Raw genomic sequence first — 15542 nt, forward strand, 5'->3', positions numbered from 1 at the left:
TACCAGCACAATCATGATAGGTGCTTCATGCTTTTCTTTTCAGAGAAAATTGATGGTAGAACCAGTGTTTTCGCTCTGCCTTTTAACTCATGTCCGTGCTCCAGGTGTCCCATGGATCCGAGATTGAACTCCAGGGGATGCTGGGCCCATGATTCAGGCAAGTCTGAGTCTGTCTGGGGGCTGGAGATATGGCATGCCATGCTTCTCTCTTCCCAAAGGCCAGATGAACTCTGTAGGAAGGAAGTCGTGGCAGTAATCAGGGCTGAGAGCTATGGGCCGCCTTCAGGAGTCCCAGCAGGAACTTCTAGTTGGTTCAGTGTCAAGGAGAGCCATTGCCAGAGAACTGAAACCTGAGGGATAAGGAACAAAATGGTAGACTTTGCAAGAACAAATTCTTGGAATACCTATGACAAATGTGTGTGGGGGAGGGGTTTCCAAACCATGGGAAGACCTTGAGGGATTTGATTGCTGCTGACGCTGTGGAGATACACTTCTTTGGATCCATGATGGTTACTCTGGTCTCACTCTCAGCCTCTGGTCACCTGGAAAACATTATTTTTATATCCCTTTTGAAAGAATAGTTTTTAGGTGGGGTACATAAAGGCACATAGGTGGGCTTCTTGCTCCTGCCTTTAAAACAATAAACACTAGAAGTATCATTTGGAGAAAACAGCAGCTACCAGGAAATTAATTAGCCAAGTTGGGGTGGGGTGGGGTGGGGTGGGGTGGGGGGCCCTTGAATAGCATTTAATCTTCCAAATAAGAAATCTTCATTCTTGGGTCAGACTGATACATGAGGTGGCATTTAGACTGCTAAATTGGATTTATCCCTTTGGCATGCAACTGAGCATCATATGCACTCGATAGACATATTCTCTGGTGTTACACTGCTTTCTTAGTATTGCATAGCTAGTCATCTCTCTAGCATTCTATCTGATTTGGAAAATAGTTTAGAACAATCCAGTAACAACTTCAAGAAAAATAATTGTACACCCGTCACAGCTCCTTCCTATTACATGAATGTGTAAATTGAATGCTCTCTCAAGATGAAAAACACAAGGGCTGGCTTCCCCAAAATGTTTTCATTGGCTTTAGGGAACTAAAACACACCAGTCTGGGTGACTAATGCTTCCTGTAAAATAAAGACTGATCAACACATAATTAAATTCTGGCTCAAATATAATTGTTGTCTTGGAAACAGTTTTGGGAATAAATGTGGTTATGCTAATGAAACTCCTCATGATTCCCACCAGGGATCCAGTCCATGAATTAGGCCAGGCCATTTTACAACCCGGTGCTATCCATTTTGGAACATTTAAAGGGTTAAGTATAGTTCCTAAAAGAACACCGAAGAGGAGAAGAAAAAAAGTGATAAATCTTGTAAATTACTTATCAGCTCTCATAAGGATTCCAGCGCGTTTTCGTCTTGTTTTGTGGGTTTCCAAGATTCTTTTTTACCCAGTTAGGCAGAAAGTTGTATATTGCGCATTTGGAACGGGTAATTCCTAGAGTTATTTCTCTGAACTCCTTGAGGGCTTTAAAACTGGATGGACCCCAGAGAAGCAAGAGAAACCAAACCCTGAGTGTTTTCGGCCCAGCGCTGAGTACCCAGTCCTTTAGTAGGAAGTTCTACTCAGTGCGTAGCCCCAAGGGCAGCTGCCTGCTCGGGGGTGTTTGGCTGGAGCCCAGTGTGAACTCCGGGCGCCGGAGCGCATCGCGGCTCAGATCACACCCACTCGGGGCGCGCGTGTGAGCGCGCGTGTGCCTGCGCGTGTGCGTGTGGGGAGGTGTGCGCCAAGGGGTGGGGTCAGGGGCCGCGAGGAGGGCGCTAGGTGACTCGGGAGCCGGGGAGGTCGTGCGCTCCGCCTCGGTCCCCAGGACCCCGGCGGCTCGCCCGCGTGCAGGCTGCACCTCGCCGCGCGCGCCCCGGTGCCACAGGCCTCCAGGCCCCGGACCCCGCCCTCCGGCCGCCCGTCCCGCGTGGCCCGCCGCGGGGACCGGCGATGGCGCGGGGCTGACGCCGCCTCCTCCGGACCCCTCTGCCCCGCCCGGGGTGCGCGGCGGCCCCGGCGCCTCCCAGCCCTGCATGTGGGGCGGGCGCTCGCGCCGGGAGAGAGCGGCCCTCGGCGCCCCCGAGGCGGTGCCCGGCCGCGCGGGAGGACGAGGAGGAGGAGCGGCCCGGGCCCGGTCCCCCGCGCGCCGCCGCCCGGGAGCACGGGCTCCCCGGAGGGAGCTGCTGGCGTCCCCGGCCCGGAGGAGGGACCCGGAAGCAGAAGCGGAGCCGCGAGTGGAGCCCCGCCGCTGCCCCTGCTGCCCGCCGGCGCCGGGTGGGGGTCCCGGCGGCTGGATGGGCAGCGGCGGCGCGGGCCGCGGGCGGCGATGGGCGAGGAGCAGAGCACGGTGAGCGGCGGCGGGGCCCCGGAGGCGGGCGACCCCGCTGGCGGCGCCACGGGCTCCCCCGAGCCCCCGAGGCCGCGGGGGGACAGCGGCGGGGCGCCCGGGCCGCGCGCCGCCTCCGCGGATCCGAGCGGCGGCGGCTGCGGAAGCGACTCGGGCGGCGCGGACACCAGCGCCCCGGAGCCCGCGGGGAGCTGGGGGGCCCCGGGCTGGACGGAGAGCCGAGCCCCCGGGCCGCCCGCAGGACTGGCGCTCACCGGGCCCCTCAATCCCCAGACTTTGCCACAGCAGCTGGAAGAGCAGGAGGAGGAAGCGGGGGACCGAAAGGAGGGAGGGCGTGAGCCGCCGGAGGCGCCCCCCGGAGAGGAGCCGAAGCCCGGGATCCGCGTCGGGACTCCGGACGCCCTGGTCCTGGACGTGCTGGGCCAGCGGCGCCCGCCCCCCGCCCGGAGGCAAGTCTTCTGCTCGGTGTTCTGCGTGGAGAACGTCCTGCCCCCGGACCCCACGGCCGAGCCGCTCTCGCCGCCCGCCTCGCCGCCTCGGGCCCCGCCGGTGATGGACGCTCCCGGCACCCCCTCCTCCTTCCCTAGCCCCCGGCTGTCCCTCCCCACGGACCGCCTGCCCCCCGATGGCGGCAGCATCGAGCTGGAGTTCTACCTGGCGCCCGAACCTTTCTCCGCGCCCAGCCTGTTGGGAGCTCCACCCTACTCTGGCCTGGGTGGGGTCGGGGATCCCTATGCGCCCCTCATGGTGCTGATGTGCCGGGTGTGCCTGGAAGACAAGCCGATCAAGCCCTTGCCCTGCTGCAAGAAGGCCGTGTGTGAGGAGTGCCTCAAAGTCTACCTGAGCTCCCAGGTAACTGCGCCCCGTCCCCTGCCCCGCGCCCCGCCAGCATCCCCAGTCACTGGCCACCAAGGCCCCGCGCCCGCGCCCTGCTCGCCGGCAGAGGTGTTCCACACCCTTCCCGGGAGCCTCTGACAGTTTCTTGCAAGTCAGTGGCTGAAATGTAATTGTTCCAGTGTGTGTGTTTTCCTCACTGGTTAACCTGACTGGAGCTTCACTCTGCTCTGAGCTTCAGGCATTGGTTGGCAGCCGCGGAAGGAACAGGGCACAGGGAATTGCCCTCTGCTTTGTTTCTCTTACTAGATTGCAAGCAAGAGCCTGCTCATAGAGGAGGGCAACGAGAATGCCCCTCGGGCCTCGGGTGGCAGAGAGGAACACATTGAGAGCATAAAATCAGTATGGATGGACTCGGTGAACAGAAGGGTCCATGATAGTCTGATTTTAAAAAGTAGCAAATAATGCAGTGTAAACAGAGTAACAATACCAGGTAGTGCTTCCTGTTAAAATGTGCTCCCATTTATCTATTTCAGAAGGGCAGTTTGCTTATTCCTTGGCCCTTGCCCATTTTTTTCAGTTTTTCTTTTTCCACAGTCAAGTTGAAGTACTTTTCCTCATTGAACTCTCCAGCACAGTACTTTATTTATTTAAGAGGGAACAACACAGAAAGGGCAAAGCAAAGCTAAGAGGTTTAACAAAACAAGTGCTGATGAAACTTTCTTCCTTTGCTCCTTATTTGAAAGCTTGGTGTTTTTTTTGTTGGAAAGATTAGGAGGGCAACAGACCTGTTTTCCTTCACGGGTGCTGAATGCATTCTTCCAGCAGTTTTCAATGTTATGTTTCTGCCAGTGTCTTTTGCACAATCTGGAATGCCCTTTGATCTCTGTCTGACTGTCCTAGGCCTATTCATCTTTCAAGCCCTGGCTGTTCAGGTGCCAACTTTTCTGTGTAGCCTTCCCTGGCCCTGCAAGCCACTGTTTATATACTTTCATAATACTGCTGTGTGTTTTACATCCACTGAAGTTACTCCTTATGTGTTGGTTTGTCTTGCTAGACGGTATGGACAGTGACTTACATTCCTTGTATCTGGTAGTTTCTTGTTGAGTCCCTTTCCTTTAATAGTGTTTAATAACATTGACCGAAGCGAACTGAACAGGATTTCACACTGCGCGGTGTGGCTCCTTTGTGTTTTGTGGCTAATCTCTGCTGTGTCTAGACGGAAAGTGTGTTCTGTGCCCAACTGAAAATGCAAAGGGAAATGCAGACAGAATGGAATGTTACACAAACAGTAACTTGCCCAAGATTGTTGAGATTATCCAAATGTCTGTAAGAGACTATGGTGTTTCGTTCATGGTTTATCCACAAACAGATACTTAAAACAGGAGGATGTCTGCTGCTCATTGTGGTAGTTTCTATGACATCACCGTCAAACAGAATTAAGCTGTCAAACAAATATTTGTGCCATCCATGTGCAGTCATGTGATGGGATTCAGACATTTCCAATATATGGGCCCTGCTCCAGGGAAGTCACTGTGAGAGCAGATGTGTACACAACAATCCAAAGTAGCAAATAATGAGATGTAAACAGAGTGACAATACCAGGCAGTGTTTAATGATAAACGCTGGATACAGATACCGTGGGTTACAAGTTCAAGAGGGGTAGTCACTGCGGTCTGGCTTCTCTGCATTGCAGTGTGATTGATTCCCTTCATTAAGATGGGCCTTTCCCCCAGAGCAGGTTTATTTTATTTCATTTTACTTCTGTGAGTTAGTTTTAGGAAGTCAATGTTTTGATCTCTAGAGGAGAAGAAATGGGAGTGGGAGGGGCAAGGTGAAGTGTCATTGCAATAGCCAACCACTAAAAACTCTTCTGAGGTGTCATAGTGTCTGAAGGTTGTTTGCAGCACTTACGATTGCATGCGTGTTCCTGACCTTCTTCCAAAGTATTTGACGGAACTTTCAATGAAGAAAAAATGTGTTGTTTAAAATAATAAGCAACAACGAAAAGATGCCTCATGCAGGCCAAGCATGCTCCCACCTCAGGACTGCTGCTGCACTTGTTCCTAGGGCCTGCAATAGCTTTGATGCTGGCTTACTCCTCCCCCTTCTCCCTTCCAGGTCTGGATGCAAACAGATGTCACCCTTATGGCTTCACTAACCATTCTTTTCAAAGATGAACCGCACCCCACAACCCTGATCTCTTTTCCTGCTTATTTTGTCCATAACACTAACATGCTGTAACTTATATTTCTGTAATTAATTTCCACAAAGACAGGAGTGTTCTCATGATTTGTTTACTACTGTCTCTTTAGCACCTAGGACACAGTATGGCATATAACAGATGCTCAACTAATAGTGACTGAGTTTGTGAAAAGCTGAGTGACAAAGAACGGATGAGATAACTCCCAGAAACCACGGCTAGGAAGTGGTGTTCTGCTTGGGCACTAAATTCTCTCTGAGCTTCTTGATGTTTAAGACAAAAGACAAAGACTTAATGGTTTTAATACAGAAGACAGATAAAACTGATAGGTTTGCTAACTTTGTTATTAAACTTAGAACTGAAGAGTTTTTTGGCAAACTTTTAGCTTGTAAAAAAATGACATTATTTTTAATTGGATAAAAATGTGGGCTTGGAATTGTAACTAAGTTCCCCTCTATTCAGAGGGTCTGTGTTTCTGTGTCATTTAACCTCTCTGTGTCTTCATTTCCTCATCAGTGAAGTGACATTGCAGATCATGATCTGTAATGGCACACTAGTTCTAAAGCAAAACAAAATCCAACCGCAGGTTTGTTTTGTTGCCTTACTAAACTGGATCAAAAGGGCCTAGTTAGTGCTTCTTTTCTCGTTTTATAAGGTGTCTTGGGTTTGACAGGAGCAAATCTGTCAAGCCTGAACTTGCAGCATTCTTAAGACCTTTTAAAATAAAATGATACAGCTCGGCCGCGGTGGCTCAGGGGCTGAGCATTGACCTATGAACTAGGACAGTGATGGCGAACCTATGACACGCGTGTCAGAGGTGACATGCGAACTCATTTTTTGGTTGATTTTTCTTTGTTAAATGGCATTTAAATATATAAAATAAATATCAAAAATATAAATCTTTGTTTTACTATGGTTGCAAATATCAAAAAATTTCTATAAGTGACACGGCACCAGAGTTAAGTTAGGGTTTTTCAAAATGCTGACACGCCGAGCTCAAAAGGTTCGCCGTCACTGAACTAGGAGGTCATTGTTCGATTCCTGGTCAGGGCACATGCCTGGGTTGTGGGCTCGATCCCCAGTGTGGGGAGTATGCAGGAGGCAGCACGATCAATGATTCTCTCTCATCATTGATGTTTCTATCTCTCCTCCCTTCCTCTCTGAAATCAATGTGTGTGTGTATATGTATATGTACATATATATATATATATATATATATATATATGTATTTAGATGATATATTTCAAATAAAATGTTATTAGTGATTTTGTCACCATTTTCCGAGTCTGTGCCAAATAGGGCAGTATTTAACATCACTTAAAGCTGATCCCTATTAAGCATTATGTACAAACATTAAAAATGTACCCTAAATGTGACTTGGACTATCACCTGGTTAAATTAACTTTCTCTTAAAAGGAGATGCTGCATTCTTTGAAAGAAGGTATGGATGTGGTTATGGAAGATGGGAATACAGATTTCTACATGAGTCTTATTTCCATTTGAGCCATGGACTGAATATGTGGTAAAGGTCAATGGGTAACTCATCATTATTTCAGTACAGACATAACAAATTAGTCAGTGACAAATATCTCCATACTGTGGTTTAAAAATAATAGTTTTGTTTTTCAAAACATAATTCTTCTCCAGGTATTGCTGTGACTTGAGGCTATGGGGAACCCTTCTTAATGGAATGACTTTTTTTTTAAATCATCACCCAAGGATATTTTTTCCACTGATTTTTAGAGAGTGGAAGGGAGAGGGAGAGACAGAGAGAGACACATTGATTGGTTACCTCCCATATGCCCCAACCAGGGCTAGGAGCCTGCAACTGAGGTATGTGCTCTTGATCGGAATCAAACTCGGGACCCTTCAGTCCACAGGCTAACGCTCTGTCCACTGAGCCAAACTGGCTAAGGCAGCCGTGAGCAAACTACGGCCCGCTTGAAATGAATAAAACTAAAAAAAAAAAAAGACCGTACCCTTTTATGTAATGATGTTTACTTTGAATTTATATTAGTTCACACAAACCCTCCATCCATGCTTTTGTTCCGGCCCTCCGGTCCAGTTTAAGAACCCATTGTGGCCCTCGAGTCAAAAAGTTTGCCCACCCCTGGGCTAGGGCAATGGGATGACTTTTCAGTGTAGTAGGTACCATCTAGTTTCCAATTGCCATGGTGAAGGGTTGAACTGATTAATTTAGTCTTTGGCTATACATAGGTATTGACTTAGAGGCTGTAGAGCACCATGATAGAGATACAGTGGGAGTTATATTGGTTCATATTGCCTGGGTACATGACGCTTTGGTACATAAAATTTAGAAGTGCGTTTCCAGGTGACCTGCCTGTGCAGCAATGACTATGGCGGGAGCACACAGTCCCAGGCATGTCTGTGGTCTCCTACAGGTCACTGAGCCATGAGAAACGTTGACTTTCTCAGCTGGTATGGCTTTTACCACATATTCCTAGGAGGAAAAGTTGTTGCTTTCTTTGTTGTATGCAATGATGTGAAATGAATTGGTTTTATTTCAGAAATCCTCCACAGATCTCTTTCCTTTATGATTTTCGTTTTAGACGGTAAAATCTGTTGTAATATGAAGCATTAATATTTAGCACTTTAGATAAAGACAGGAGAGGACTGGGCAGGCTCAGGGCTGTCTCAAGGTGGCAGCTGTTGTGGCTTTCATCACTCCGCTTCACAGTGGTCGCAGTTGGCAGATGCACAGGAGTTGGAATGCATACACCTGTCAAGTGAGTATTAATAGAGACACGCAGAACATTTCTTCTACAGATTTTGAACCAAACAGCTGCGAGATGGCAATGCCGTAAAATGACAGTCTACTGTAGTCGTCCTAGAATCAGTGACCTAGGGGTGAAAGCTCACGTATCCTATTATTAAACTCTGAGTCATCCAGACCTTTATGGGTAAAAGCGTAACCTACTTTCCCCCCATAAACCGTAAAGCAACCTGTATATTTTGAGAAACCACCGAGTTTGGTATGGAGTTTGAAAGCAGGCGTCTTCACGCAGGTGAATTTACAGATCCTGTCCTGCCAGGTGTGATTCTGGTAGTCCTGAAAATGTGACGAAGAATGTGAGACTGAAATCTGTTAAGTCACTGTGTAACCCTACTCTTTTGTGAACCGAATTTGTGTGTTTGTGTGTTTGGAGTGGGTGGGTGAGGTAACATTTGCTTTCATTTGTGTGTTTGTGTATTTGGCGAGGGAGTCAGGTAACATTTGCTTTCATACCTTACTAACTCATGCCCTTCTTTTCCTCTTCTCTTCCTTTGATATCTCTTTAATAATTTCTTTATTTTTTTCTCTTATGGTTCTAATCTTATTTTAACTGGCAGTTGATTTCTGTAGAGGGAACCCCATTCCTGGCTGAGCTCTGGGCCGGCAGGACCTGGTCTGGGGCTGCCTGGTGTCACCTGTCTCTTCCAGCTGTCTGGAGATGAGGTGACATAGAGGAACCCTGCATCGCCCTCCACTGCCTATGACAGTGGTCGGCAAACTGCGGCTCGCGAGCCACATGCGGCTCTTTGGCCCCTTGAGTGTGGCTCTTCCACAAAATACCGACGTCTGCGCATGGGCCACGAAGTTTCAATCGCACTGTACGTGCGCGCCCGCACGTGGTATTTTGTGGAAGAGCCACACTCAAGGGGCCAAAGAGCCGCATGTGGCTCGTGAGCCGCAGTTTGCCAACCACTGGCCTAAGAGATCTCAAATAACATAACTAGTACCACTTACCTAAGGTAGCAACTCAAACTTCCAAGTGGTGATTTTTTTTTCCTCCTAGAGTAGAGCTCAGATTTTATAATTGAAGGCTCTTTCTTACTTCTTATGTAAGAGACAGAAAAAGGAGAATATTAGAACTTGTGCTCCCAGCTTTTTATTAAGTTTATGATGGGCAATGTGGACATACCTGAGTGGTGATTTCTTTTTTTAAAAAAAAATAAGATTTTTATTGTTTTCAGAGAGGAAGGGAGAGGGAGAGAAATCAATAATGATGAGAGACAATCATCAGTCGTCTGCCTCCTGCCCACAGCTTGGGCATGTGCCCGACCGGGAGTTGAACTGTGACCTTCTGGTTCATAAGTTGATGCTCAACCACTGAGCCATGCCAGCTGGCTAAGTAATGATTTCTTATAATTAACTTACTCATCTGTTAGTCTACCATTTACGCAATTAACTAATGCTTATTGGCTACCTATGTGCCAAGTAGCATGAGATACTCTGAAAATGTATTTAATGCCCTCAAGAAGCCATCTTACTACCTTGTTAGCAGTATTTTGTATTCTCAGCTTGATCTGGTGACATATGTAGGCTTTCCTTTAAGTTTTAAGACATCTGTGGGTCTCTTTTCCTCTTCTGCTTCCTTTCTGGGAAGACTTTATTAAATCAATTCTGGAATACCAGCTAACCTTTCAGCAGTTCTTCCTATTATGTGAAATTTAAAGTAATAAAGCCACCCATTTCTTACTGCTCTATACACATATTTCTTAGAGCTCTTTCTAATTGTTGGAAATAGAATACAAGTAAACATCTTGCTCCTTTCAAAATATTTATTCCCTGCACTGAAAGAAAACATAATTTACTAAATTTGTTTTGGATCATTCATGACAATATGGCACATCTTTAAAGTTATAATACATGTTTAAAAATTGTTTATTTTGTTCAAAATCACTTTGTCAGAAGAGTTTCATATGGTAAACTAAATGAACCTCCCATATCAAGTTCTGTCTTAAAATAAAAATTCAGTGTCTACAGGAAAATAATTCCTAGAATACAACATTCTCTTTCAACTTCACCAGTACTGTTGCCACATCAATTTTGGGGTAATTAATACTTGAGTGTTTAATTTTCCACAAATAATAACAACTCTTTGTTGAACATCTATATTCTGAGCACTTTAATGCATATTTTGTTATGTAATTTTAATTTACTTACATATTAAATACCTGTTACATACCAGGCACTGTTGTAGGTATTGGAGATACAGAGAACAAAAACAGATAAAACCCTTGCCTTCATGGAGTTTATATACTAGGTTGTGGTGGAGGGGAGACAGAAAATAAAATAAGTAAAGTATATTAGGGGAAATAAGGGTTATATACAAAAAGGAACAATGGAAGGGTGTGAGAAATTGGGGGAGGATTTCTTTATATATTTATAGTTTTGGGGGGAGTTGCCAGGGAGGGTTTATTTTACAGGATGACTTTTGAGCATAGATCTTCTTGATGATAGGGAGCAAACCATGAGGATATCTAAGGGAATAGCAAGTATAAAGTTCCAGAGACAGGAGCATGCTTGAGGGTCTTCCAGGAATGGCAAAGAGATGCATGCGGCCAAAGCACAGGGAATGAAATTAGGAGCAATAAGAAGAAAACAGCAGGAGAGTGGGAAAAACTGGCTGGATAGGGTTTTAAGACTATTGAGAATTTGCATTTTGTCTGAGTGAGATGGGAAGCTAAGGTATAAGAAGGTTTTGAGCTAACCAGATATGACCTAAACTTTAAAAGGGATTAATTACTCTGGCTCTTTGTGGAGAGCATACTGTTATAGGAGTCAAGAATGTCAACAAAGACATCAGTTTGGAAGACTGACAGTAATCCAGAGGAGAGATTATATAGTTCAGATAAGGCTGAGAGAGGTGAATATGATCTGAAGTGGTCTGAATATGATCTGAATTTTGAGTATATCCTGAGTTAAAGCTAACAGAATTTGCCAGTTGGCCGTGTTATGAGAGAAAAAGAGTGACAGATGACTCAGCTTTTGAGTCCAAACAGAAGAATGGTGTTGCCATTTCATACGATGAGGAATACTGAAGAAGGACTAGGTTTAGGGAGAATCAGAAGTTTGTACTAAGTTTGAAAAGCTGTTTAGACATTCATGAAGACATGTTGAGTAGGCATTTGGTGTCTGGCATTCAGAAGAGAGAGCTGAACAGAAGACACGAATTTGAACTTTTTTGGCATATAGATGATATTTAAAGCCATGAGACTAGATGAGGTCACCTGGGGAGTGATAGTGGATAGTGGAGGATTGAGGCTTGAGTTTGGGCATACTGGTATTTACATATATGGAGCCTGGGACCTATGAAAGAACCAGAGAGGAGTCTGAAAGGGAGTGGGCCAGGCCAGTCAGGCAGGAAGAGAATCAAGGTAGGATGGTTACCCAGAAGCCTAACAAAGACTGTTTGAAAAGGAAGAAGTGATCATCTTTGTCTAATGCTTCTGAAAGTTTCAACAGGATAAGGATTGAGATTTACCATTGAATGTCCCAACAAGATGATCATATGTAATCATGATCAATGCTATTTTCATTGGCAGTGCTGGGGTTGGCTTTCTGATAAGAGTGGGTCCAAGAGAACAGGAACAGCTTTATTTCTGTGCTGTATGTAGCATAATGTCTTATGAGGGGACACAAGGATATAGAAAATAAGTAACTTGCCCTACATCACACAGCTAGAAAATGGCAAAGGTAGGATTTAAATTCAGGCCTACTTGGCTGTAAAACCCATGACCTTTTTACAGACTTTAAATTTATTATTTTACAAAAGTAGGTTTATAGTTGTTTGTGTGGAAAATAACACAATAATTAGTAAATCATAATACAAGAATAAACTGTTTTGTGTATTTACAACTATGAACCTACTTTTGCCCCATCCTGTATTTATAAGTTAAATATATTTATTTTATTTTTCCTTTAAGTTGACTTCTGTGTTGCACAAAATCACAAGTCTTCCAGTTCAAGAAGAAGAAGACGCTTAGTTACATGTTTTGAAGAAGTAGAAGGCTCTCGTCCAAATTTAGATCCCCAGAAAGATTTCTACCAAACTCAGCCTTATCTTCATGTAAGGAAATCAAGAGGAATTGATTGAGTTTAGAAAAGCTATGATTTCACTTGCTGTTAAGTTTCAGTGGCAGCATACTTTCCTGTGTTCTTCCTAACTCTCTGGCCATTCCTTCTTTTAAAATATATTTTTTATTGATTTCAGAGAGGAAGGGAAAAGAGAAAGATAGAAACATCAATGATTACTGTCAGTGGTTCTCAACCTTCCTAATGCCGCAACCCTTAAATACAGTTCCTTATGTTGTGGTGACCCCCTCCATAAAATTATTTTCGTTGCTACTTCATAACTGTAATTTTGCTACTGTTACGAATCGTAATGTAAATATCTGATATGCTATGTGTTTTCCGATGGTCGCGACCCACAGGTTGAGAACCGCTGGATTAGAGAGAACCATTGATCAGCTGCCTCTTTCTCGTCCCCCACTGGGGATCGACCATGCAACCCGGGCACGTGCCCTTGACTGGAATTGAACCTGGAACCCTTCAGTTCGCAGACCAATGCTCTGTCCGCTGAGCCAAACCAGCCAGGGCTCTGGCCATTCCTTTTGTTTCCACTTGAGCTTTCTTATTTTACCATCTCTTAATGTTGGTGTCTGTATAGTTCTATCCCAAACCCTCTCTCTTCTCACATAATATACTATTAGTGGGATCATCTCATTCACTCCCATGTTACTTGAAACCGTGGAAGTGAATGAGATGATCCCATTAATTGTATATTATGTGAGAAGAGAGAGGGTCCCAGGTTCAATTCCAGTCAAGGGCACGTGCCCGGGTTGCTCAATAGGTATTTCTTAAGAGACTGAGTGAATAATTGAAAATAACTTATAATATGTTTAGGTTGGTAGAAAAAGTAAGGTAGATATTTGAACCTGAATTTTGGATATCTTATTCTACAATATATTTAACTCTTTAAAGCAAGAGAATGCCATAGTCTGAATCTTTAACCTGGCATCCCATCTGTCACTGAGGTACTTCTTTAAGTATAAAACTGCCTCTGGTTGCTATGTCTCCTGCTTAACAAATTCCTCCAGAACCTAGGGGTGTGAGACAACCATTTTATTTTGATCGTGACATGTGAGTCAAGAATTTGGGAAGGGCTCAGCTGGTCAGTTCACACTTGGGTTTCTCATGGGATTGTCGTCAAATGTCAGCTCCCTCACTTGGCTGGCAGCTGGTGCTGGCTACGGTCAGGATGCTCAGCTGCGGTTGTCTCAGAAGTGCCCACACGTGGCATTGCTTGCCAGTCCCAGGGCAGTGGACTTCTTACATGAGGGATGGCTTCCTCCAGGGCCAGAGTCTCAAGGGACCCAGGTTGAAGCTGCGTGATCTTTTCTGTCCTAACTTTGGAAGTCACACGGCATCTCGGGCAAAGCAGTCACAAGTCTGCCTAGATTCAAGGGGAAGGGACTTAGGCCCCAACTTTTTTTATGGGAAGGTGACAGAGAATTGGGGGCCATATTTTTAAATTACTATGCTATTTCACACAAAATCAGAAATGGTGTGAATGTAGATAGTAAAGCTTTTGAGCCTCAATTTTAATGTTTTTTTTTTTAAAAAAATATTTCATGTCTTGTCAATCATTTAATTAAACATATCCAACTCATTTCATTATTTTGATTAATGTACTTTGGTGGAATGGTTTTTGTGTGCTTTATCCTTGAATAATTTAATAATTAAGCTTCATATAGTGTTAAGCAAAGCTTACATAAAAGTCATTCACTTTTAAAATGAAATATTTTAGCCCTAGCTGGTTTGGCTCAGTGGATAGAGCATCGGCCTATGGACTGAAGGGTCCCAGGTTCAATTCCGGTCAAGGGCACGTGCCTGGATTGTGGGCTCAGTTTCCAATAGGGGGTGTGCAGGAGGCAGCCAATTGATGATTCTCTCATAATTGATGTTACTCTCTATCTCCCCCTCTCCCTTCCTCTCTGAAATCAATAAAAATATATTAAAAATAAACAAAATGAAACATTTTAGATAATTTCATTGTAAACTGAAATGTCTGAAGATCAGTTTCAGCTTCTAATTCTTCTAATTCTTCACACCACTTAATTTCCTTTTTATTATCAAAATTTTAGCTTCAGTAGTGGTTAAAAATATTATTTGAAAAAGTTGGGTATCTTTCTGAATAAAAAGAGTTGATGTAACGGATATTTTTTTGTAGGCCAGGCATATTCTATACAGAAATAATATTATATCTAATGACACCTTAAAATTAACTACGCCAGCTCATCTTTGTTAACTTGGCTCACCATTGGGTTTTCATTGTTTATGGCATTCTAGTTTGATTAGGTGATTTTATCATTTGATTAGTGTCCTCTCAGATAAATAACCATTTAAATTTCCGGAAGCATAACCATTAAAATTTTTTGGTTGAGGACCTGTGCACCCTGAAATGGGGCATATATCGCTTTTATGATGTGTTCCTCCCCCTTCCCTGGCTCAGGTAACTAAATTCTGGGCTTATTCATTCATGTGAATGACTAATCCTTTTTTAAATCTTCCTAAGCTATTTGCCTCAATAATATTCTCTACGGTAAGATTCAGAGGCTAATTATAGGTTACCTAGCAAATTACTTCCTTTTTTGTGGCGTTGCTTCTTGACATATTTCCTCCCATGATTATTGGCCATCCTCAGGGTTCCTGAAGCTCATCAGCTCTGAGTTGTCCCTGGCAAGTTAAATGACTGCAGCCTTTCCTCTGGTTGCTTAACAACTTAAAACATCAGGTAAAAGAAAACAGTTGCTTTTGTTTTTCACTAGAGTTTTGTTTCCTTTGTTAAAGCCATTTTTCTAATGTTTACAGTTTAGTTTATATCTAAGTAGAGCTATTGGGTGCAATCAGAATTGACTTCAGTATGGCCTGATTTTAGTGCATAGTGATCTTTTTACATGAACATAGAGCCTCAGTGGGAGAAAGAATTCCTTTCATTAAGTCTGTAGAGAGTAGGGGGTGGGGCTATCGCCTGCCAGAGTTGCCCTTGCCGAGAAATGACAGGTGCATTCCCAAGAGTTCTAATTTAATCCTACTTTTAACTAGTCTTACCATTAACGTCAGTGTTGTTTTTTCATGTTAACCATTTTTCCTCTTCAAGATTGTTTGTGAAAGAAATATTTTGAAAATAATGGGCTTCTAAACAAAGAAATTTTTAATATGTCCAGCATATTAAAATAATATGCTTTATTTTAAAACTAGAGGCCCGATGCACAAATTTGTGCACGGATGGGGTCTGGTTGGCCCGTCCTGATGGGA

The 15542-nt window shown here is 44.4% G+C and overlaps 1 protein-coding gene across 10 annotated transcripts in view; it reads left to right on the top strand.

The window, feature by feature from the left end:
- Positions 1 to 1773: 1773 nt before the first annotated feature.
- The window catches only part of RNF217 (ring finger protein 217), a 125188-nt gene continuing 111419 nt past the window's right edge, over positions 1774 to 15542 (top strand). For 5 of the 10 annotated variants that reach the window (XR_004968994.1, XR_004968995.1, XR_004968996.1 and 2 more), the window contains exon 1: positions 1778 to 3252. Coding sequence is in view for 7 of the 10 variants with exons in the window: in XM_036318224.1 (XP_036174117.1) it covers positions 2380 to 3252 (873 nt within the window). In the remaining 3 variants the exon portion in view is untranslated. Of the gene's footprint in view, positions 3253 to 15542 lie in introns of all 10 variants that reach the window. The other 5 variants (XM_036318225.1, XM_036318230.1, XM_036318229.1 and 2 more) reach the window with 4 other exon arrangements.

The sequence above is a fragment of the Myotis myotis genome, unplaced genomic scaffold (genome assembly GCF_014108235.1).
Source record: "Myotis myotis isolate mMyoMyo1 unplaced genomic scaffold, mMyoMyo1.p scaffold_m19_p_7, whole genome shotgun sequence".
In the NCBI taxonomy this organism is placed as follows: Eukaryota; Metazoa; Chordata; class Mammalia; order Chiroptera; family Vespertilionidae; genus Myotis; species Myotis myotis.